Source organism: Coturnix japonica, chromosome Z, assembly GCF_001577835.2.
Source record: "Coturnix japonica isolate 7356 chromosome Z, Coturnix japonica 2.1, whole genome shotgun sequence".
NCBI classification, from domain to species: Eukaryota; Metazoa; Chordata; class Aves; order Galliformes; family Phasianidae; genus Coturnix; species Coturnix japonica.
The window spans coordinates 62,637,828-62,664,090 of NC_029547.1; the positions used below are offsets into that span (position 1 = coordinate 62,637,828).

Below are 26,263 nucleotides of genomic sequence, written 5' to 3' on the forward strand. Positions count from 1 at the left end.
GAGCATGCGCGGCGATCCTCCCTCACGGCCGCGGGGCTGTGGGCGGGGCCGCCATCTTGGGGCTGTGGTGGAGGCGGGGCCGCCATCTTGGGGCTGAGGTGGAGGCGGGGCCGCCATCTTGGGGCTGTGGTGGAGGNGCCGCCATCTTGGGGCTGAGGTGGAGGCGGGGCCGCCATCTTGGGGCTGTGGTGGAGGCGGGGCCGCCATCTTGGGGCTGTGGTGGAGGCGGGGCGCTGGGCGGGTTCGAGGCTCGGTTTGAGTGCGTTCGCCTTCCTTGTGTGGTTATTTTTGCCGCTCGGAGGCGCAGCTTCTCTTGGAATCAAATCCTTTCTGATGTTTTGGTGTCCACCCCGATGTTCTCCCAGGCCCCTTGACAGCAGCATCTAACAGCATGCCCAGCATCTGCACCATCCAGACATCCCTGCAAACATTTGTGGCCATGCTTAGATGGGCAAGAAGATGTTCAGCAAATAGCTTATTTTCCTTCTGCTCCTAATTCTTTTCTGCAGACGCAGTTGAACTTCCCATACTGTGTCCTTGAGTACATACAACCAAATAGACTTAATAGAAAGTGCTAGTTGAGCTCGCAGTCTGTGAAACAGATCACATCCCACCAATAGCAGGAGGGAACTCTGGCATGTATAGAGATATTCATGAGGGATCTGGACAGGCTGATTGCTAGGTTAAGGCCAAGAGGGTGAGGTCCAACAAGACCAAGCGCCAGGTCCTGCAGTTTGGTCACAACCCCAGGCAGCACTGCAGGCTTGGAGCAGAGTGACTGGCAACCTGCACAGATTAAAAGGATGTGGGGTTGTTAGTGGAGAACAGGCTGAAGATGAGCCAGCAGTGTGCCTAGACAGCCAAGAAGGCCAATGGCATCCTGGCTTTTACCAGAAGGAGTGCAGCCACCAGGAGCAGGGAGCAGAGGAGCATCCCTGTGTTGTGCTGGTTAGGCTGCTGTGAGTGCTGCAGGGAGTGTAAAGGTACCCGGAGGAGATCTCTGGTTGCAGCCGTTAGAATTGCATGTAGTCACCTTCTGAGCCCTTGCAGCGTTAGCATTTCTATGCTTTTTATGGTGCACATGAGCCATCAGCTGCCCGGATGTGTTGGGCCAAGCTGGGATGAGGCTGGAGGTGCCGTTTTGCTGGGTTAGCACTCTGTGCTGCTTTTCAGCCCTTGTGTGTGAGCATCTCTAATCCAGGCGGCTTATGGAGCTGCTGGGCCATCATTTCTCTTTGTGGGGTGTTTACCTCTGCCCCAGGCTGTCAGCTGACGGTGCAGAGCAAGTACGTATTGCTACTCATGGTGGCCGTGCTCAGCCTCAGCCACACTGTGCTGCAGTGCCCTGTGGCTCACAGGGCTGTCAGCATCAGCCAAGTATTGGCTAAGTTCAGCTGCCATGGACTGCTTGAGGGCCCAAGGCTATGATTAGTGTGGTAAAGAGCAGTGCCCTCATATCATCCTGGTGTCTTATGCTGTGTTGCTCTGACAGTATTTCAACCATTGGGCCCTTCAGGGTCTCCTGAAAGCTTTTTCTAATTTGCCATTGGGTTTTGCTATCTTCAGCTGGAAAGCAAGAGGGCAGCAATCTCCAATGTAACAGTGACAGTAGTTACCAAAATGGTAAAGCTGTTCCTAGCAGCAAGTGGATTTGCTTATATGCAAACAGAATCACCAGAATTTAGGTTTGTGCTTTGGTGCTGCAGTGACACTCCTTAGTTGTGTGCCAACACTCAGCATAAAACTTGGAACACAGTTGGCACATATCAATAAAGAACAGAAACCCACCTCGGCAGGCAGGTGTAACTGGGGCTTTGTGCAGGTTGCAGACAACCTATGAACAGAGATGCAGAAAACTGTCGCATTCTGGAAGCTCCTGTGCTAACTGTATACCTTAGTCTTATACGTATGACCTGGTAACATGTGTTGTTGTTTTTTTTTTCCATAGGGCACTTCATGTGCATCATGCTCTTAAACAAGGGGTGCAGTCATCTGGAGACCCAAATATTCACTTGTTTCCCAACTCTGGATTTTGGGGCTGCCTGGAGTCCCATCAGGAAGCTCCTCCCCCCATACCTCTTTCCTGCATTTCCTCATGTCCTTTACCAGTCAGAGTACTCTAGTTTAAAGCTGTGAATGTAAAGAAATGTATGTACAAACAACCAGGGCGGAACATATGTTGTATTTTTCACAGACAAATTCTAGTTATAGATCTCTGGAACTTGTAAATAACACTTAGAATACACAATTTCAAATCAGTGCAAAATGTACAATCAGATTAAACACAAACATATTGCAAAATATATACAGAATTATTCTACGAATATAACCCGAGGACAAAGAGACATTTAAATATATGAGGAAAGCCCATCTTCTATAAATAACTTTCTTTTAAATCAATTAGTACATTAGATATCTGTAGACAAGTAAGCACAGCATAGTGATTTGCAAGGCAGACACTGAGAAACAAGTTACACTGATACAAACCAGTGCACAAGTAAAGGTGTGGTAATGCATTACTAGTTTGAGGCACACAATGTGGAAACAGTTTTTGAGCACTTGAATGCTAACACTTAGGCTTTATTTCTTTATTTTTACTTTTTTTTCCCAGAACTATTAGGTAAGTGCACAAAGAGTAAGCACTAGACAACAGCTGATCTGTTTGGTGGTCAGCCTACCCCATCTTGTTGGGCCAACCTGATTTGCTGCCAATGTATTAGAACATTCACAAGAGATGTTATTAGACACTTAGAAGTATCTTGATATTAAAATGGCATTCACTCGAAATCCACTTGGAGTTGGCCAATTTAAGTGACAAGAGGTGAAATACAGTTATTTAAGCAATAGCCAAGCCAGAGTCTGAGAAGAATTAACATGTCATGGGTGGTTTGAAAATAGGAGAGACACTGAAATCTCTAGCAAATGACAAACTCTGTGATGCTTTACATTCAAAGCAGAGATGCTCCTATTAGAACTTGCAGCTTCTCCAAGGTATTAGTTGCTACTATCTACAACATCGCTAAATCAGCTACCTCAAGGATTACTTCTTTTTGGCATGTTCAGAAAGCTAGAGTTATACAGCTATTGCTATGATACAGATCCCCACAGTTTTCATTTAAAGTAGCAGTGAAGGCATCATAAGCACCTAAAAGGAACACAATAAATACTCAGTAATTCAAGCACCTCTTGCTACCCACTTTGGCAAGATCAGCAGCACAAAGGAAGAGATGCCATGGCTAGGCAAGCTGCAACTGTCAACGCAGGGAAGGATCTGATTAGAGCCTTATTTCCTTTGGAAAGCGAAAGGACCAGTGTGTGACACATCCTTTGGACAGGGAGAGGCAGCTGTAAGGGCCAGACCATCAGCAGACCTGCTGCACCCTGCCGTCAGGCACCAGGGCAGGCTTTTAACTGAGCGATCTGTACTGCTACAGCTGGTGTTTACATTTGAAATTGCTGCCAGAAGGGAAACTGGGATGTGCACAATGTAAATGAAGCCACATCTTCTGAAATCAAGTTTTCTCCTAAGCAACACACTTGAGCCAGGGTGACATGTTAAATGGGAGCATTGCCAGGAGAGCTGAGAGGGGTAGCTACAGTAACACCACTGTCCTACTAAAAAGGCTTTGCTCTGTGATACATCTTTAATACATTTACTTCAGGGCTTTGGACCAACCTCTCTAATAACACGAGTCTGCTTATAAACACTGTGATAAATTATCTTCACAAAAAATAAAGCCAATATTTTGGAAAACAAGTTCAATACAACACTTGTAACGGTACAAAGTCTGTCTTACGAATCTACATCAGGAAAGTTATAACCACATGTAAATCTCTTTAAAGGGACATAGCAAGGAGTCTAAACCAAAAGGCAACTATTTCATTAGCTGTCACAGGAAGCTGAAACAGCGCTTCCAGGATGCAAAAAGGGTGCATGGCATCAACTGATGTGTGTGGGTTTACAATCAGTAGTCACTGTCCTGTAAACATCGAAGCTGCTGGACTGGCTGCAGGTTAAAATCAGTAAATCGCATTTATTTCACTGCATCCCGTAGATAAAATGGCTACACTGTTCAACAAAACAGCTAGCAGCAAAGGAACAGAGGCTCTGAGCTGGACCTCTCCTACAAGCCAAGGAAGTATCAAGTCAGAAAACGCCGACATTATAAATAAACCTTAACATCACTTGAAAAATCACTATAAAATCAGACTAACGAGCCTAAACCTTAGACTAGCAGCCAATTTGTAATTGTTTAAAAATACAAGTGAACTTTCAGTCAGATATAAATACATACTGCGATGTGGGGAAGATGCCATCTCTTGTTCCCAAGCGGAGCTCTCGAGAACAGAATCAGAGATGGAGACCAGGGAGCACTGTGGTCAGAGAAGCTCCTGAAGTTTTAAACAGTTGCATTCTACCAACTTGCGTTCACCATTACCTGAAAGTGCATCTTTAGATCTGCAGAATCATCCCCATATTTACAAAAAAGTACAAACACTGCCATGTTGCTACACCCTAGGCCTACCTAACTTGCCTATCAAACCCTAAGACTACCTGACCTCTTCCGCTAAGTGCAAAAAGTACATGAAGTGATACATGCACTGAAGAACACAAGGTCATGGGCTGAAAATGAGGCGGTGCTGCCCTGTGAATCCCTGCAGCTGCTGAACCTTTGCTGCACAGCAGTGAAATGGCTGGAGCAGAAGCTAACACAGAAATGGAAGAACAGCATAACCCCATTCCCATGCCCTCTGCACACACACAGCACCTGGCGCTCATGCCTCTGTCACCAGTTTCAGCATAAAGGTCAAGTCCAAAGGGCAGGACAGCAGTTTAGCCAGGGGGGAAGATGCACACTTACTGTCACTGTGGTACAAGAGAGGTATGGGGTGCAGACTGAAGGACTCTTGGCTGCTCTCTTGGTTTCAGTGCTAGGGTGTGGGCTGGTGGCTGTGCAACACATGGTATACCTGCTCACACACTGTACCCACTTCATTTAGTTTTGTTCCTTATTTATACTGGCTATATTTCAGCTTTGGCTTTTAAAACACTACATTTAAAACTTACTTGCTTTTTACTTATTTTAAAACACTTCATTAGCCACTGCCATTGACGTTAAACACACTAAAATGATTTAAATGCAAAAAAAAAACAACAACCAAACAAACATGAGGAGCTCAGATGGAACACATGCAGATACTGTACTCTGAATACAGTTGTGCTTTGGTTCTATTGCTGTCATATCATATTTGGAACTACACATCCATTAGGAGTACATGCTGGTGGCCCAGCAGGAAAGCTGCCCTGCCTGCTGACCGCAAGGGTGAGAGAAAGGAGCACAAGTGAGTGCTGTCACAGTGCCGCAACACAGCAAAAGCTGCAAAACCATGCTACCATGGGACATAAGAAAAGACTGTATTAAGAATGTGTGTGTATGTATAAGCATGTATGTAAACACACACATACAAAGTGTTTTTGATAAAATACCCAATTTTCATATAAAAATTAATACAACAAAAGCATCAGCAATTTAAAGTACAAAAATCAAGTCTAAAATTCATGGGGGAAAAAAAACCATCAAATTTTCTGATGCAGTATCTACATCTCAGGGATAACCCTTCAAATTTTGTTCTCCTAAGTCAGGACAGAGGCAGTATACTTATCAGCAGATGTTAACCAACTGACCACTATCTTTCTTGTCTGCTACACCAGAACACTTGAAATGCACCATAGAATCATAGAATGGCCTGGGCTGAAAAGGACCACAATGATCATCTAGTTTCAACCTTCCTGCTATGTGCAGGGTCAGCAACCACCAGACCATGGCTTCAAGGACCTCTCTCTCATCATGCTAGGAAATCTTGGTAAGACACCAAGTGAGGAGTCAGGAGATGGCACCTCAGGAGACGCTAGAAGTACTGTGTGTGCTGGGCATGGTTGTGGGTGAGAGGACAGAACAGAGAGAGGATGAAGGATTGTGCCTGGACAGCAAAGCCTGAGCCTCCTCGCTGTCTATAGTTATGATTTCTGACTGTTCAGTATCTGTCTGGGCAACATGAGCCTCCTTCCCTTTGCTTTCCTTACTCAGCAAGCACTCAAACAGCACTCCTCTTTCCACTGAGTTCTCAGAACCATATATCTGCCCACTGTGATATTAACTGTACTTCTTCATTATGCTTGGTGTAAAGGCTAAGTCAAGATGTTTCATATTAAGTGTAAAGAGTTAGCACCTCTCTTCAAGGAAGTTTTACAGACTATGGAAGAAAATAATAGGCCTTTTGAGATACCCAGTGTGATAAAAATGTAAAAAAAATAACCAAAACCCAAACAAATGTACGATCCCTTTGATATGCTGGCCTTACAGTACCTGAAACTTAACAGAGATGCCCAACAGTTTCTTCTCTTAAAATTTTTACAAGAGTTTTCCTATCTCAACTGCCCAGGAATCTATTTGCCTTCAAAACATACTAAGAATCATTTTAGGATGCAGAGAGACCATAAATGCCAAGTGTGTTTTTCTTAGGGTACGTCTTCATTCCAGCTTGGCACTCATCTACTTAATCTATTCAAACAACATGTGGGAATCAGCTGATGGAAAAAAGAGGAAAGAGAAGGAAAGAAGAAAACCAAAAGCCTTTGTATGCATCAGCAGGATCCACCTGGGCAGCTGGACAAGGCTGTGTTTGTGTCACCTTGCTAACACAATGCTGCCCCCATTCAGCCCTGTTACAGAGATGGAAAATCCCCAAGGAAGGATATGTCACAGCATGGGGCTCTTCGATTAAAATACTCTGGCCCAGGAGTTTCATGTTATTTCAGATAACAGATACTAAGCAACAGGGAGAGACAGCCAGGCTCCTAGCAAGCCAAGAACACAAAACACTGTCAGTTACATGCTGCAGGATGATTGTGTCTAGAAAAACAGCCAGACAGGTTTATTTACTTGGGCTGAAGAAGACGGTCAGTACCAACAAGCTTAAAAGCTCGCATGTGTCTTCTGTAACAAAAAGCAAAGCTTTGCTCTCCATGTTTGTGTCAGCAATTGGAAAGACCATTCAGTCTTTCTTTCAGCTACCCCAAGGACAAAAAGCAGTTTCTTTGGCTTTCTTGACAATTACTAGCAGCAATGTGTTTAAGATTTCTTCTCTAACTTATGAGCTTGAAAGCAAAGCCTTAAGTACAACATGCTCCTGCTGCTTGGAATGCTGGTACCAGGATGCCACAAGAGCTCCAGTGGATCCTTCCTATTCAGGTTCTGAAGCAGAGACAATCCCATGTCTAGTGATAAGGAGATGAAGATCCAGAATCACAGAATCCAGACTGTCTCCTCCTGCACAGTGAACAGTGGATGAAGGGAAAGGTTTGGTCACTGTAGAACCGAAGTGGGACAAGACCAGTGTGACTGTGGACATGGTCAGCAGGTATATGTAGTGCAGTACAGGACTAATGCACCTGCTCTGGTTCCAGCTTCTAGCAGGAAGCTATGAAAGAGCTGCTGGATCCCTGCAGTGGCAGCAGGCAGGTAGGCAAAGAGAGCTGATGCCAGTCTCATAGAGATGAGACAGAAGAGCACACACTCATCCCAGGGGGAAAGTAAAGTCACTGAGTCGCTGGGTCCACAACTACCAACACCACAAAGTACTCAGAAAACTCTGGGTGAGTTTTCATGACAGGTATATTCCTACTATCCTGAACCCTACAGAATGTTACATGCGCTCTACGGACTTCAGTACCTCCTAAATCTCCTGAGTGAAACTACTGTGTGTCTCACTTCAGCTCCGCTCTACTGCTGTGCTAATTCACTTCAGAGAACACTGTATGCTACTTGCTTTACGTTAATTAAGTACAAGTTTTGGAGCTTGCTTTTAAATAACAGCCCAACAAATAAGTGAGCGTGAGATAATACAAGAAAAGACAACAAGGAATGCCTGCTGTTAAAGATAATGCTCTTAGTGATAGAAAATAGTATAATGCAATACTGCCCCAAGTATCAAGTTCCTTTTCTACTCTGGAGTCGTAGCTGCTGAAATTCAAATATCTTTCAAACAGGCTTTGTTTTCAACTTAAACTGACAGTGTTCTCTAAAAGCTGTTTGCCCTTCATCCATTCTGTACAACTGCTGTTGAAATAAGCTGTCTGACATAGCAGGACTCAACTGTTTAGTACTTCCTTTCTTCCTAGTACAACAGGCTTTAGAGAAATCATCTCTCCTGTGTCCTGCATTTCCTCTCTTCTAAGGTAGTGCTGTCTCAGCTGTGTTATTTGGACTGATCCAAGGAGCTCTCAGCAGCTCATGTCTTCACCTTTTCTTGGTTTTAAGGTTACTGGAGGCATTAACTTAAAACAACAGTTTCATTTATGGAAAGATGCACTGAGTTTTTCTATGGAATAGTTTTCTAAAAGAAAAAGCAGAGAGGATGGGAAGAGTCTCTGTGAAAGCAGAAGCAGAAATCTTGGCATCTTATAATCTTTGTTTGGCCTCAGTGTCCATACACATAAAAAAAACTGGGCAACGGTTTATGGAAGAGCAACCCAAAGAAAACATCTCAAACGAGGCAAGTGGTATTTAACAGTTACTTGTAACGGCGAGGCACTATCTCTGAAAGACTAAGTAGAACCCAGTACTATCAAAATGTAATGAAGGCACACTCATAAACAACGCTGCTTCACCAGTTATCTGCACTCAGTTTTACTGCACTATCTTGGCATCTACAGTAGTTGTGCTGCATCGCTTCTGAGCGCAGGTCTCCGTTTAGCGTCCCCCTTGGCATGCTTGACATGCTGTCCGCTCTCACCTCTCTCAGGCTTCCAGTTTTTTTTTTTTCTGCTTGGATTTTTTCAACATATGAACCTAAAATGCAAAGTTTTTAACGAAAATGAATGAGCATTCAAAAAATCTGGAGTAATCCATTAGCAGAACTAAGACAACTGATACATGAGTAAAGTGTTGGAACTGCAAATAATAAAATATAACACACAGCTGAGTGAAACACCTATCCTTACAAAGTGCTAGGATTAAATGCTGTTCATACAAACAGGCACATGCATATGTACACAATGTGTATAGATGTGCGTATGTGCATATATATCAATGTACAAGCAAATACTTACACACACATACAGACAACACTGACAGTCACCAGCCTTAAGGACAGAAATATTTCACACTGGAAGGCCAACTTAACTCTGCACTCTCCTCCTCCCCACCCCCAACCCTCAGGCTTAACATATTCCCAAATGTCTGAATTACGACCCTCCTTGTAACCCATTTTTTTTGTCTAAAAGTGCCTTCTTTATGGTAGCTCTATGTGGTCTCCAAGACTGCCCACAGCAATAAATTTCTGTGAACTAGAAAGGTTTCCTTAATGTTGCACATAAAATGCTTATTCTACAATTTCGATATGAAAATAAAAGTCAATGCTTAGGCAGTTTATGTTCTTTTTGTTCTGTATATATACACTGAGATATTAGGGATAAGCAGATGCTAACGAACTCAAAGCCTCTTTTTCTCAGGTCTCTCCTCCTCCAGTATTCAGTTTTCTCCTTTGCTGCTCAGATCTTCCCTCCACCATCATGGCCAGCAGACTCTTTTGTCCTCACTCACTGGAGTCCTAACACAGTCCTTACAAATGCCATCAACTTCAGGGTAAGCAACACTGCCTGCAGATCTCAATAAGGGAAAAAACTGAGTTACTTGGCTGCAGTTCAGCCACCACTTTCTTGAACACAATCCTCATCTGAGCCACTGGAGAAGGCTGTCGAACAACTCTCTTCAGATATGACGAACCCAGCAATTACTACACTGTGTTGACTGGCTCCTCTGAAGTTATCAGAACACAACCAATGAGCAACATAACAGAATAACATAACTGAAAGAACAAAGCCAGTTTTTCGACACAAGCTTACAGCCATTACCTTTGGTCCCGCAGCAGAAATAATAATCCGTCCTGGGGCTTGAATCCAGGGCTCTCCATCAACTTGAACTGGAATTGGCTTTAGGAGCGTTACACGAAAATATGAGCCCTGGGCTATGCGGATGCCTGAACGAAAACCACTTTGGACTTGACCCTGTTTGGAAGTAAAAGCCAAGATTATCAATCACCCCAACAAGCAAGAAGCACAAATGTTAGATGCACTTGAACTGGGTGGACACAATTTTATTCTCACTGATATTTTAAGTTTCAAGTACAAGAACTGCTTAAGCGAAGTCAGCATAGGATGCCTTTACTGATGCAAAATTAGTTATTTAAGTTTACTTTACAGACAACTCAGTGTCTGCATGCTACTAGAGGCCAAATAACTTACACAGTGGAGTCATTTGGACTTTCTGTTGGCAAAGGAGCACGCACTCAGAAAAGTCCTGTTTGCTCTTACCTCCCTCCTTCATAAAGTAGCAAGTGAATGTTCAGAACTCCTAACCAAGCACAGACTGCGATGCACGTGGAACAAGCTCACTGAAACGTGTTTCCTCTACTTGCAGTGGGGTGACAACCTACCATGTGAACAACGCCAGTCACACCAACAACTTCCAGCAGGCCATCGTCAATGCGTGGCTTCTCAAAGCGGTCATCACTGTCAGTGCCCCAGAGATCAGCTCCGGACCCCCAGCTGTGCAGAGAACACACACAGTGACCACCAAACCTGGGACCCCTGCTCTGCCAGGGTTCAAAAGCTCGGCACTCTGCTCCTCTCCAGAGGGAGGGAGACAGTCAAACTTTCCTGCACTAAGAGCAAGAAAAAAAAAAACATTACTAGAATGGGCCAGAAAAAAACATTACTAGAATGGTGCTGAGACTCCTCAGGGACCACTGCAAGCCCTGAGCTTGGCAGTAACCAAAACTACCCTTTAACAATGACCTGCCAGTCCATGCAGTTTAACCACAGCGAAGATACTCAAACAGAAAGCACTACTGCCACATGTATTGGCAGGCACGTCTCCACAAAGGTTACTCTCATTTTTACCTGGGTATGTTAATAAAAATGAGTCCTTCTATGTTTGGTAGCTCCACCTCTCGCTGGTCAACTTGAAGCTTTATGTCCTTATGAAGGTTTCTGGTATGGCTTATCTTCTGCAGCCCAACTTTCACATAAACTCCTTTGTTGTGAAACCTAGGAGCAGACAAGCATCAGGTCAACACACACTAGTAACGTTCTCCAGCAGGTATGTTTAAAGAGTCCTTCAAGTAAAAACCTCTTTGAGGTCTTCCAGCTTTACTACAGAGTAATGCTACTTTAATACATCTTTAATTAAGAGAGGAACTGTGCTGTGAAGGGCTGTGGAGACACATACAGAGACACAGAGAAATGTGTCTTAGAGAAGTAAACTTCTAGGCTGAAAAACTGTATTGCTGTTGCACTATTGCCTGGCTGTATTAAGGCTTAGGAATCCTTGTGGAACATTTTAAGCCATTTCATCCTGCACTGACAGAAGAATCAAAGCATAAAATTAAGGCACAAAACCTTTTTGAGTTTGGGCTTTACATATTGCTCATTCATTTAAACCAGGCTCAGCTGTGGAAACTGAAAACATGCTTCGTAGTGTTAATCGGTGACAGAGCTCTGCGGTATCTAATTTTGGAGTAAAAAAAAGATGAGGAAGATTTTATGGCATCCCTAGAGATGTCAAAATATTTGAAGAGTTACATAAACAAACGCTGGTCTTTTCTTCTATAATGGAAACATTGGGATACATAGCAACCTTAAAGAGCCTTGAAATAAAAAGCATGAATTTCCACTACTTGACCCTACTAGCACAGGGCTGTCACTGGAATCCAACCCGCAGAACATCCCCAACATTATGTCTGAGCTATGTTCATGTGGTGAAGACAGTCAGTTTAGCATGGAGCTTACTGTCCACTCTTCAGACAGAGACTGTTTAGTTCTTTCCAACTACGATACTGGGAATGATTCACTGCACATGTTATCAGTTTTAAGAAGTACTGAGATAAGGGTACCTGATGTAAGACCATTTAACACAAGCTTCCACTCCAGACAAGGCCAAGAGATGTGTCTATGCTACAACAGGCTTTGTCTAATTTGAATGCATTAATTACAAGTGAAACATAATATAGGTAAGAAACAGAATACTTCAAGTACCCGCTAGAAATAAGAACTTCAGTTACACCAAGAGAGAAGCCCTCAGAAACTATGACATAGAGCTGAAAGTGCAGGCACAGTTCTCAACTAATAGTAAAGACAATGCTATAGATCTCTGAGTCCATAGGACATGTTGGATATGGCATTCCACGGCACACAGACTTTATCTGTGCTCAATGGCTTCAAGGTCTGTGTTGCAACATAAAGCTCACACTGCAGCCACTGCTGTGAGTGACACTGGGGATGAGGGAGGAGGGCAGGGCTTTCAGTGCAGGGCTCAGAGCCCGTGAGCCTCAGCGTACGCTCAGCTGCAACACTCGCACCATTATGTCACCCCAGAATTATTTGGAATGCTCTGGAGTGCAGATACTGAGGCAACATACAGCCTTTCAGATTTGCAAAAAATCCACAACCCAAACCACCAAAGCACTGTTTTTCCCACACGCTCCCCCAGGCGTCCACATATGCACGCTGAAGGTCTGCAAGAACGATATCAACTCACTGCACACAGCACTGCAGATGCAGCACACCATGCAATGCTCAAGGTGAGAGAGATTAAAAGCACACAGAGAAATAAAGACCAAAGCATAACTCTTAAACACTGCGTCAGTATGTAAAGTTCAAGACCAGTATCTTATTCAATGCTTTAAGAAATACGTGAGCAACATCTGCACTGATAAAACATGCAAGAGAGGTGAGAATGCGTATCATTGCTCACAGAACAGATCAAAGAACATTCTTAATAGATGAGACTGGAATACTACGCAGCTGTAATAGCTTGTTCTGGCAACTGGGAGACAACATTGGAGATAATACATTGCAAACGTAAGGGAATAAAGAGCAGTCAAGAACAATTTCTCTAAGAGGTACTGATTAATTACACAAAGGTGGTTTTTCTCCCTCACCAGGTTCAGTAATTACAGGAATAAAAAGAAGTGCTGTTGTTGATTGATCTACATGCCAGGAATGACAGAGGCTCCTTTCCACACCTTCTTTATATCAAAGAACGTCTTGGGTTGGAATGGACCTCAAGTGTCATCAGGTTCCAGGTACCTGCTACCAAGTTTCACTAGCCAACCCTCAGTGCTTATAAAAACTTCTCTCACATTCCCCCTTGGAACACAAAGGAAAAAAAAAACCAAAAAGCCAAACAAATTTTATGCCTAAGAGTTCGTGGCTGTTCCAGTTTTGCCTCAAGCAGTGTTATCTGTGAATACCTGTATCAGTGTTATCAGCCATAGCACTAATCTGGGATGCTACCTGACTTATCCTTCTCCCTTGTTTTTCCCAGGATTACCTGCTATTAAATTTCCCTGGTTCTTCTTCTCTAGCATGATGAAAGTCCAAGCTCAGCTCTGCATCGATGCCAAGACCGCAGTAATTGTTCATCTGTACAATCTGCAAAAAGAAAAAAAAAGAAAAAGAATTATTATTCGTATTATTTCCTCAAGGCTGACATTTCTAAATGCAGAAGAGGTTCCAAAACTTCCCAACTAAAGGAAGAGCTGTGGATGATCCTTCCAAGTTACTCACATTGTGACAAATTTAGGAGCACTTTCCAGAAACACAGCACTAAAAATAAAGCAGCTGTTTATACGTGTTGTCATTATTTCCAAACTATTACAAATTCCAGCACTTACTCTTAATTTCAAGAAACAAGCATAAAAACGCAGACATAAAAATAAGGCAGAAATTAAGCCAACCCAACTTCTCAAAGTGCAACAACTACACGTAACTTACTTACACACTAATACTGCTATTACTTTGGGCAGCAACCTTCTGCTACATGAGCACATCCAGACACAGCACTACCTCCACTAAGAAACAGCTCAGTCAGGCCCAAGCACAGATAAGTGAGCAACAGAAGATGCTAATAATTACACTCCTTGTGACTCTCAAGAGAACAAGTGTTTCTGAGAGTTAAAACTGAGCCAAACCTCATCTCACCTTTGGGGGCTCAGGTTCTGCCATGCCATTCTCTGCACCTTCAGCAGGCTCTTCAGCATCCAAGAGAATAGTCCAGCGATCCATCAGAACGTCGTCTGCTTCATCCACAGAGATCAGAATGGAGTAGGGGTCCTCTCCACTGTAGCCAGCTCCCCAGCGCAGGACTCGTCCTAAGTCATTACCTGGGCAACATCAAAGAGCCCCAAAACATGACAGCATTTATAAGTAAGCTAAAAGCACCAACAACTCCTTCAGCTCTGCTCTCAAGTAATCGTAAAGTGCTCCAGGTAAGTCATGAAAGTAGCACAGCTGGACTGAAAAGTTAGTTAACCATAAAACATACCCCAGTGTCGCAGTGCATGTGTGCTTACACACAGATATACTGCTTCATTTGAAAAACTCTGAAAAAAGGCAGTGGAAGGAACTGCTATCAGGCCAACACACAGCTGGATTCAGTGCAGCAGTGGTTGTCAAGGGGAGAATATTTTGCCCTCTCTAAGAACTACCCACTCAGTCACAGCCACAGCAATACTGCAGCTCCTTCTCACTCAGGAAGCATAACCAACTTGAAGAGATGATCCCTGTGCTTGCTATTTACAGCTGGCTACAACTGAGTCCTGGCATCCTCAGCAGTAGTTTGTCAGGTGGGTAAATGAAGACAAACCTTCTGGAGGATGAGCAGGCACAAAGCCTCAGGTGGAGATCCATCTGGATTTCCAGCTGCTGGACCAGTGCTGCATGCAGACCAGTCAGCAGTGAGCTAGCACTGTGGGCTGCCCCACACTCTGAGCCAGTGAATGCCTCTCTCTGAACCGCATCCCAGTTGGATAACTTCCTGAGAGACAAAATGAAGGGAATATTCACTGAAGACATACATGCATTTAACTTAGTGCAGGCATCCCTTCAGACTGGGTATGAGAGATCAGATCCACACTATACTAGAAAACAAGCTTTTAAAGGATGTAGGTCATTATCTGCTGAACTCAAACCTCAACGCTGCAAGAAAGTAAAAGCTCATACAACCTTGAGCTACATGGGAAGATGTTTCTGCTGTTTGCCTCCAAATCCATGTTTCTATGTACATTATCCAGAGCTTATGCCTACGACAGTCACTCTTCCCAGCAATCAGAGCTCCCAAACATAACACAGAAAGGCCACAGAGAGTGGAGACGGGGTCTTCATCGTGTACTGAGTAGTTCTCAACATAGCGCTTGTCCCAGTTCTCACCTGTTCCCAGAGGCAGGATGGCAACAGAAGGCTCTGAGCACACCAGCTTGTGCCTGATCTCCTCCAGTGCACCAAGCACCCAACCCACAGTGCCATCACCTCCGCACACCAGCACTCGGAAAGAGGGGACTTTGGAGAACATATGAAACCTCCATTTAGAAACAAAGCAAAGGGGAAAAGAAGCATTACAATGCAGTACAAAGAGAAGCAGTCTCTACCTATGTCATGTAACGTAACACATTACTGCTGAATTCTTAAAAAAGAGTGAAAACCATCCTCCCTTGTGACTTTCTGCAGCTGGAGATCAATTGTTAACCACTTATTTCCTTGCCAAACAGGCCCAATTGTTCACAGCTCCCATCTGAACACCCACAGAGCTTTAAATCTTTGCAGAGGCTTTGAATTTTTTTTACTTAGTCAATCCTATGGTGCCAAGTGTGAAATTTTGGTAGTGCTTTTTCCTCATAGAACTATTTTATTTGTTCTCACTCTTTTTTGGCCTGTCATCCTATACACAACACAGTGTCCTGCGAAATAATCTCTACTTGCATCTCACGACAAGCAGTAAGCAAGCAGAAGCATTTTGCTGTGCATCTACAGGAATACTTCGCGGGTAGAGCAAAGTGAACTAACTACCACAGCTGCAGCTTCAGCTAACACTAGAAAGACAACAAAACTACAGAACTCAGACCGAAAAGTTTGTGCAACTTATTTTACTTGCTTCCTGCATCAGCTCCGTTTCTCTCTTGAAAGCGTTTGTTTTGAAGGCTGTGTCACAAGAGTTCCTTGTTAGAACTGCACTGCATAACAAGGCTACTCCACTCCAAGTAGGCTGCAACCATTGCTTTCAGTTTTATGACGTGTAAACAGAACGGTGCTGATTGAACCCAGTAGATGGTTGCTGCCACCCTGCAATCCTCGTTCTGCTCCTCAGACTGAGAAATGTTGCAGCTGTGATCAGGCAGACCCCATTAACTCTGCAATTGTGGCCAACTTTCAAGAGTCAAAATAGGAAATTTTGTTATAACTTCCCTGTTCGTTTCCACAGCATGTTAGAGGAAATAAAAGCAAAAATCAGCATTTTTGTAAGGCAATGTGACATCTTTCTCTTGGTATCTATTTACTTATAAAATACTCTTGCTTTCAGTGATAAGCATATTTGCATTATTGTAAGGGACATGTGACTTTCCCAGCACCTGGGATCTGTTAGACTTGATTAAAGCATATACGTGAGGCAGTAATCTGTTCTCTATAGAGAAGAGGAAAGTCTGTTTAAATACCAATAAGAACCAGTCTGATCCACCACTTTGCCACCCAGGCAAAGAACAGACACAATTAATATCCTTATAAGAACAGAATCTGATCTTTCCTTAAGCAAAAACACCACAAAATACCTAACAAAGTCACGTCAATAACTAGAAAAAACGTTTCAACTTACCCAGGCAAAGGACCACCATTGGTGAGCTCAAAGACCTGATGTGGATTCAGCAGCTTTCTAAAACAGTAGAGCAGGTCCCGACCTTTCAGACCACCACTTTTCGGGTTCACAAACACAAGAAGTGGCCAGCAGTTCTGTGGTATCTTGGAAGCCTGAGTGAAGAAAAGAAAGGATTAGCCAAAACCAAGACCAGGCAGGACGATTACTGCTGAGACTCAAAAGTATTTCCTTGTAATTCCTTGATGCTTAGTAAAACAAAATCCAGATTCAATACGAAAAGAAAGACTCAACACCTTGACAGTCAACAAGGCTATCTGCTGATATTGCCTTTCTGGAAAATGCTTGACCAATGCTTGACCAATCTGGTTGCCTTGTGGATGACATGACTGGCTGGATAGATGAGGGGAGAGCAGCGAATGTTGCACACCTTGACTTCAGCAAGGCTTCTAACCCTGTCACCTATAACATCTTGTGAGAAAGCTTGGGAAGTGTGGGATAGATGAGGGGACAACAAGGAGGACTGAAAACTGGTTCACTGTCAGAGCTTGGAGAAGCATGACCTGTAGGCCGTAGCCTGTGTTCCAAGGGCTGGAACTGGGACCGGTTTTGTGCAATATCTTCATCAATGATCCTCAGGAAGGGAGAGAAAAACACACAATCACCAAGGTTGGAAAGACCTCCAAGATCACTCAGTCCAAACATCCACCTACTGTGGGAGATGGAGAGGTCAGCTCGGCCTCGTCGAATGCTGACCTGCTGATAGTGAGGCTCTGGAAAGGAGACAGAAAGTCTGAATAAGCAGGGGTGCTTTATCTGTAGGCATAAGATAAACTCTCTGCCGATTATGAAGATTTGTTATGGAACTTGCTTGCTTTCTAGACAATGAATTGTTGGTAGAAATGTACTGAATACGTGTGTTAGAATATAAAAGGCTTGCTTAGAAGTATAAGTGGGGATACACATGATGATCGGGATACAAATCATGATCACGATATACACAGCAATAAAGAAATCTTCCTGGCATGAGCACTCTGTGTTGTGTTGCTAACTCATGACAACTTGCCACCAGTACTACTACACTAAACCACGTATCTTAGTACAAGAGTCTACTCTCATCGATTTGCTGATGATATACAGCTGGGAGAAGTATGATGATGTACCAGAAAGCTGTGCATTGGTTCAGCAACAGCTGGACCTGCTGGAGAGATGCATGGAGAGGAACCTTAATGAGATTCAACAAGGGGACATGTAGAGTTCTACACCTTGGAAAGAATAACCTCATGCATCAGAACAGGTCAGGGACTGGCCTGCTGGAGAGAAGCTCTGCAGAGAAGAAACTGGGTACCCTGGTGGACAACAGGCTGGCCAAGAAGGCCAAAGTTACCCTGGGGTGCAGTAAAAGACCATGGCCAATAAGCTGAGGCAGGTGGTTGTCCCTCACTACACAGCCATGGTGAGACCATGAGTGTGCTTTGAAAGAGAAATGTCTTCCACAGCCCCTGAGTCATGGTAATTTGTACTTACAAACTGGACAGCATTCAGGGAACGCTCATTTGTCACACAGCTGACAGGATGGACCCAGGAGAAAAACAACAGTGCTAAAGAGAAGTCAACTTAGACATGAATGATTCAGGGGTCAGTAAAGAAGCAGCATGACAACAACTTGCAAACACGTGAAGAGATCTGAACAGCAACAGAGGGAGGAGACAGCACACAGACTGTGTCAGAGCTGCTGCCCAGGCGAACTACCGTGACTGTGAACTGAACCTCAAGCTACAGAAATGAGGCCACTTTATCAAGTAAAGGTGGGGAAGGAAGCTGGCATCCTCTGCTGAGATAGCCATGTTACTGCTGCATGTGAGCCAGCTCAGACACTGGAGAGACAAACAGCATTTTGGGGTTTGAATACTGGTTCAAGAAATTTCCTCAAATGGTGCTTTTGTGGAGGAGCCAGGCACTAACTCTCTACCAGATGCATTAAGATACTGCAGGTGCATAAAAATCTGTCTCCTCCGTGTCCCTCCTTGCATGAGGATTATCCTACTCCATCAGTTGTGACTGCTGGGCACAAGGAGAAAACACAGCAGAAGTGTAATGCCAAGCAAGTGAGAAGGCTGACAGAGGTGCAACACATTTCTTCTCTGCCCCTTCCTTCCTCTTGCTTTACCTTTAACAAAAAAGAGACATTCTTGGCCACAGACATGACTATTTTGGGGGGGGCAGAGAGTCAGAAGAGCCCAGAGCATTTCTGAGCTGCTGGTAGAACAGGAGTGGTGAGACACAGCTGGCAAGTCTGATGACACATGGAGAGAAAACCCAGCTGCTTCCCTGGGTAACCACCCTCACCCATACTGCGAAGAATGATGGGTCCAAATGAGCCTCACCTGCAACTTCAGGCTTCACTGGAAAAGGGAAAGCACTCACCAAACAAAGCCCAGTGGACCAAAACCGTGATACATTTATATCTGTTAAGTATATGGAAAGGACACGTATGTACAGCTTCCACAAAGCTGCCACCTAAATTTCCTGTTTCCCAAGTGTCAACACTGTACAAGAAAGAATAAAGACAGGGCAACATCTACGTCAACTGATGTTAGGAGTCAGAAGCAGCTGCAAAGAATGCCTGGGACAAACAAGATATCTACACACAGCATAAACTGAAGGGTCCTACCACACAAACACATCCTCGTTCAAGTATCTTCCAGCATAAATCCCCAGTTATAACCATTCGGGACTGAACGTGGCTATGCAGACTAAACAAAGTTTCAAGTGTTACCCTTACATTCAACGTGCTTCTCACCACTGCTTGTGGTTGAAAGGCTAAGAAGTGCTGCTAAATCCCTCTGAAGGACCAACTTGTAAGAAAATACCTTTTCCATAGGTTAGAAGTCCCAGAACAAGCTTGCAGGCTTGCACAGCAGAGCAGAGCTGCTGCAGCACTGCCCACAAGGCACAGGCCCTAAAGAGAGCTATGCTCTGCTCCCTGCAAAGCAGTGGGATGCTCTGAGCCAGGATGCATGACTCAGTGCTGAGGAGTCCCTTCCTTTCCAGCACAGTGCCTGCAGTGGGGCTGTGCTGGCCGGCACTCAGGAGGGAAATTCACTGCATGCAATTGGGGCACTCTGCAAGTCACTGCACAGTGCTTAATTTGTCAGGATCCGCACCGAGCAGCTTCAGGCTCCAGCAAAATATCTATTACTCATGCTAATCCCCTCTCTGTTGTGCATGCTGTGTAATCACATCACACGACAACAGGGAACAAGGCGTTCTGTACCCCAGGCCTGCCAGCACAACACTTAAGGCCAATCCTTCCAGGCCGATGAGCTGCTTGCAGGAGCTTTGGAAATCTCTCAGCAACACAAAAACTGAACTTTTGCAAGAAGACTGCCTGCAGCACAGCCCACACACAAGGACTCCTGCTTCCATCCCCATCACCAGATCCCTGCACAAAGAAGGCCTTGAACCCACCACTGTTATCAAGGTGTCAGAGTGACCAGGGCAGCAGCTGCTTCTTATCTTGGAGGAAACCAGTAGAAGGGTGGGAAGTAACTCCTTGCAGGGCCAACAGGGTGATTAACAGTACAAGACAAACAAAGGCTGACAGTGCTACAGAACAGGAAGCTGGAAGGACCTCAGCAGCTCATCCAGTCCAACTGCTACCAGAGCAGGACCAACAATCACTCTTTAGTATACACCGGCTAATTAGCCGACAGCAACAGCTGTGCGGCCTAAGCACAAATGGACGGCACTTGAAATGATAATCATGTTTACTCTTGGTTCCCTTGAGTGAGAGGACAAAATATGACTGCTGCTCCAAAAGTCATGCCTCCCACTTTATTACTTTGGCCCGTGACAGAGGCAGATGGTGGTGGTATGGCAGTAGAGGTTGAACATTCCCACTAAATTCTGTTGCTGTGTGGCAGATGGCAGCAGAAGGGAATAGCGATGTGGAAGACAAGCCATGTCCTGGACAGCCATGCACAACTATCATGCCACAAAATGAAAAGCGCCTCAATCAGCTCATCCAGCATGACATACACTGCCAATCATGGTGCAACTGTCCTGATAAATCCACAGCATAGTCTGGATTTGGCAACTTCTGGCTTCCATCTGTTTGGGCAACACCTTCCTAGCAAGAATACTGTCATAGCAGCTATGAAACTGGGGAGGGGAGGGTCCACTCTATTGGTGCAGATATTTATGAGCACAGCACTCAGGCTTTGGTTCATCCCAGGCAAAAAAAGAACTGCTAATGATGGTGACTATGATGAAAAACAGTGCTTTGTGTCTGGGAATTTTCTCTGTGAAACAGTGTTAATGTGCTCTTTGTACCTAGTTGTAGTATCCACGAAAATAAACAGGAGGCATTACTTTTGGAGTGACCTACGTATAAACAATATGTGCTCAATGGAAAGAGAATGCACGTGTACACATACAATCCTTCTCTCCTTCCTTTTTATTGGAAAGTCAACCAAGCAGTCCCGTGAAACAGATTTTCCAAGACACAACTTGCATCAGATGAATGATTGCAGCATTATCCATGTTTCCACTTCGACATATCTAAGGTCAGAAATCCAGACACATACAGCAGATTAATTCACCTTCACACACAACACAATGCATCGAGGCTTATCTTTGTGCTTCCATCTTTTTGTTCTGCTTCTGGTAGCAGGAAGAGCTGGAACCTACTAAGAAGTAAGAGTTGTTTCTAACTGTCTCACAGAATGCAACACATGCAACACCCACAGCATGTATAAGCACAAGGGTTTCTCTTCTTTCGGAGGAGAAAGAAAAACTCTGACAAGCTCAGGAGTCTTAATATAGTAAGCTTGTAAGTATGCAGCTATCAGCCTTGCTATTGCACTTGAGATCCTCCCACCTGCAGCTATCTCACTGCTGTGAAGGTTTCATCCTTCTGTGAAGTTTTAAAGAGGTCAAACTAAGACTTTCAGTTCTTTTGCCACGGTACGACTCCAGAAAGACAGTAAGTGCAAGATGCTCAGCAGAAAGTAATTAGGGCTACAATGACTTCTAGACACAACCTATGTTACCTGGGTTCAAAATGACTTTGCCCAGTGAACCATTTCCCACTCTCTATCCTGAATCTGCTTCATTAAGACAAAGCCTGCTAGGAAACCATGAGACTCATAGGGAATTGGGCTGTAAACATAAAAATGTAACAAAATCAAGTGTCAGTCTATGGAAGGACTCTTGCACAAAGTCTAATCTCTGCATGAAAGTGCAAATTTTCTTTTAGAAAGAGGTGGTTTTTTGTTTTAACTGCTATGGAATTAAAGTAAAACTGTGCCCAATTTTCTGATCTTTGAAATAAATACCAGAAAAATGAACATTCTGTTTTTCTTCCCTTTACAGCAGTGTACTTATGCTTGCAGTTCTTCACAACTCAACAGCAGGACAAGTGACTTCAGTAACAGAAATATATCCAATGCATGAAGTACGAACTCTCCAGTGCTATTCCTCATCCCACTACCTGACTCAGTGTCACCGCAAGGCCTCCCTTGAAAAACATGAAGGTAGTTTGAGACACCAGTTGTAAGTTCAGCCACATCTCTTACCATAACTTCTGGAATCACCACAGCATTCAGAGGCTTGTCATTGATGGTTGTATCCTTAGCTAGCATATATATTCTTTCAGCTTCAGAAAAACACGAGATTTCGAGCACGACAGCGCCTGTAAAGACATGTTGGGACTGCTTTTTGTATTTCCTGTTATTAGAAGATCAGTATTTACTAACTATGTGGAGATAGCAAACACACAAAGAAAGCACATGTCAGCCTTCAAAACCACCCTACAGAAAGATGCAATTAACAGCTACTGGGAAGGTAAGACTCCCAAAGCACACGGACACCAACACCTGAAAGGTCAGAAAAGAAACTGCACGCTTTACTTTGTGAGCTGAACCAGATGCTGACCTGCATCCGACTGCTGCAGTAATGCTGCACACGGGCAGTGCTTCAGCAGCTCTCAGCAGCCAATTCTCAGTCAGATAATATTTGTAAAGCAAAAGCAAAGCAGCAGCTCAGAAAAGTCTTTTCAAAAGGAAGAACGCAGAGATCAGCAGGCTGATTCTCTTCAGATTTCCAGCACTATGCTGCACTGTGATCTGTGTCAAACTGACCCACGAAATTAAAGAGCAGCACTGATTTCACTGTTCAGAAGCCAGAATGAAGAGAAAGCACTCAGAAGTGCTTTAGGAGCACTGCTCACCTCCAGCGCAACTTCCTCATTTTTATGACAGATTATTACCACGTTCTGGTACAGGTGGCACAAAGCCAACCTTTTCTTAATAAGGTAACACTTATCCCCTGCTTCCCATACATATAATGTGATATAATGTGTTACATCTAATCTGCAGGGTTGAAGTATGAGTAAAGTACTCTGAGCTTAAAAAACCTCTACTGCAAGACTACAGTTTTGAAAACAGACTTTGTTTGCAATACTTAAAATCTTAATGCTTACCTTGTGCTTGATAAACATGACTCAGAGATACTACATTTGCTGCAAAGGGCAAAAATATAAACACATAAAACCTCGGGTACACTTAGGGTAAATATTTAAAATATTTTAAAAAGTTACATAAATATAACACAAATAAATATTAAAAGTTATACAAATACATAGAGAATCTCCAGCTAACACTTTCCCTCTGCTAAGTTTACTTTACAACTTAGAAATGCTAAACTGATTTTCATAGAAGATGGCTCTGTATAATCCCAGGCATTTAGTTTAATTCCTCTTGAAGTCATATAAAAAGACTGGTAAAAACGCTTCTTCTCCTGAAAGAAGAAGTGTGATACATTCCTGGTACTGTTTATAGAACACATGGTTGGAAGAGGAAAATCAATTTCACTTCTTTGGAAAGGGAAAACAAGATCTCTTCACTGAGTGCTTGTCTGTATGTGCACACAGAGAGCTCACGTTTCCCTATAACCAGAGACAAAGGGGATGGACAATACTGAGGATAGTTAAATACAGGCAAGGTATGTTTACACATAAAGAATTAAACTGCACTGCCATAATCTGCAAAGTGTAAGATATATTTGGTTAACTTCTAAAAAGTGGAATTATTTTCACTAAAAAACTGTTACAGTCACATATAACTCAAGTAATGTAGCGGTCATCATTTGAATCACGACCTTTGTACATAATAAAGGTGAGCAGATCTCAGATCCCCCCCGTTTACTCACTTTTGATAGCTAATTCGTCCTTGAGAATATTCATGTACTCTTCAGGAGAAAGCTGGGGTGGAAGCCCACCAACAAACATATTCACTTGTACAGTGGATTTACTGTTTTCCACTATGTAAAACCTTGTTTGATTCATCTGACGTATTGAAATCTGCAAAAACAAAGAAAATATATACACAAATGACATGAAATTTTGTGAGAAATTATCGGGCAACAAAACCCCAGGTGCATCTGCTCTTAGTGACTGCATCCTTTCTGGATGGATCATAAACAGCAACAAACTTCATACCTTTCTTATGTCTTCAAGTCTGTTTAGAATCAGCTCCTGATTGTCCAACACCATGCGCTGAACTAGAGACAGAAGGAACACTAGTCAGTGTGTGAAAGCAACGTATGTTGATATCAGGCTAAATTTAAACACAACAAAACACCACCAAAATTTTAGGGAAAATTCAAACAACAAGCATTCCAACATGATGAAGTTTCATTTATGAAGGCATCTATTCTAAAAGATAACTAACTGTGACTGTGTTAAAATGAAAATAAGCGCTTCAAGATCACTGACAGATGTGCCTTTGGTCAGTGCTCCTTCACTTACCTTGCTTACTGCCCATAAGCACTTCCACCACTTTGAAATTCTGGAGGCACTCCGTCTGCCAAGAGATGGAGCACACAAACAACTGTTTCTAAACATGACACAGTTTTGCTTGATACTTACACATTATGTTATCCACCGTGCACACAAAGCATGGGAAATTAAACATCTTAAAATCAATCTCAATTAAAATCAATCCCTAACATTGCAGGGACACCCGACTGCCTTGCAGCTGGAGAATAAAGGCCACAGGAGTTCAATCACTTGCAAGGATTTCTGTCACCCTGGAAACACATGAAGCTCAGGACTAAGCAAGTCTTCATTTCAATACTTGAGACACAGAGGAATAATGAACTCAGTTTGCATGCCATGGACCAAGATCTTCAAAGCCTCATCTACTACCCTTGCTTTGCCTGAAATTTGATGACACCTCTTTGGAGAGGATATTCAGTGCATGCAAATCCTGGATACTAAGAAGTGTTTTCCTGTTTGTTTGTACTCTCATATAGACAACAGAGAAAACCCTTTAAAAAACCACAGAATCAGAGAAAACTGCCAAGTGCTCCAGAGAATTGAGTCTCTCACAACTGCAAACAAGCTTCCCAAATATAGACATCTGAAAACATTTTCCAAGGCTAACTATCTCGTTCAACTTATGCTTTTGTCCAGATAAAAAGAGGTTTCAGACAAGAATTTCCAAGTTCTGTTAGAGGGTTTGTAACACCCAAAGAAAAATCTGCAGATCCACGTCTCCACAGCTGCGTGTTTGATTCAGACTGACAGTGCCTTGGCACACTCACAAACACTACCAAAATGTTTCACAGAAGTTGTACTATCTTGGCACCAACCGTAAAACACGCAGACTGAAAAGAGATCATATTCTATGGAAACCATGTGCATCTTCAAGAGATACAAGATGCATGTAACCATTCTCCGTTGAGGCTGGGAGGAACACAGAAGGTAAACCATTTGGGTGCCTTGAGTTTATTCTTTGCAGAGACAGAGACAACCACGACTGTCTTAGCAATGACTGCTGAAATTCCCCAGCAAGATAAGATAAGCAGTGTATTTATACAGAACTGTATTTTAAGTATTTAAAGACATACGCAGACAGAAAAAGCATAATGCATACAACAAAACATGCATTACAAGTAAATTGGCTTGACTGGGGAAAACTGATGTTAACTTTCAGTAAAGAGCAACTGGGTACCCTGCTGAAGGACTGAAACATCCACAAAGAACTGCCTAGAAAGCATTAACAATGTCAACATTAACAACAAGTGAAGCAATAAAAATCCTTCTCTGAGGAAAACATGCACCCTCCATCTAAAGATCACTCAGGTGACACAGAGACATGTTTACTATCTTGTATTTACCTGTCTTCCAAGTAAAGGAAGCACTTCTTTGATCACAGTCTGTATAGTGCTATCCTTATTTACTCGAAGAGAAACGTATGCCATTCCCTCCCTAGAAAGAAAGAAAGCAACACTTACATTTATCAGGACAATAATTTCACCTAATCACACACCCTTTTTAAACTAAATGGCAAATTTACTAAGAATCAGGAAGAGATTACTTATAAAAGATGTTCTTTTAGTCAAATTCAGTATCAGCCCCATCATTTGAGCAAACACTTTAACCTGTCACTAAAACTGTAGCACTGCAAATGAATCTGTTCCTACACACAGAACTAACAGAAGGTCTTGGGTGAAGTCTGGCAATGTAGCTGCAGTACTAAGATGAGCAAACA

At 43.3% G+C, this 26,263-nt stretch overlaps 1 protein-coding gene across 1 annotated transcript in view; it reads right to left on the bottom strand.

The window, feature by feature from the left end:
- Positions 1-2,163: 2,163 nt before the first annotated feature.
- DGKQ (diacylglycerol kinase theta) overlaps positions 2,164-26,263 on the bottom strand; it is a 57,967-nt gene continuing 33,867 nt past the window's right edge. Inside the window, 15 exon segments of the mRNA XM_015849987.2 lie at positions 2,164-8,822; positions 8,825-8,852; positions 9,917-10,069; positions 10,498-10,609; positions 10,964-11,110; positions 13,395-13,495; positions 14,045-14,226; positions 15,272-15,420; positions 16,710-16,861; positions 22,286-22,401; positions 23,191-23,229; positions 23,919-24,069; positions 24,208-24,269; positions 24,517-24,571; positions 25,890-25,980. Coding sequence (XP_015705473.1) covers positions 8,668-8,822; positions 8,825-8,852; positions 9,917-10,069; positions 10,498-10,609; positions 10,964-11,110; positions 13,395-13,495; positions 14,045-14,226; positions 15,272-15,420; positions 16,710-16,861; positions 22,286-22,401; positions 23,191-23,229; positions 23,919-24,069; positions 24,208-24,269; positions 24,517-24,571; positions 25,890-25,980 — 1,693 coding nt within the window. The 3' untranslated portion in view covers positions 2,164-8,667.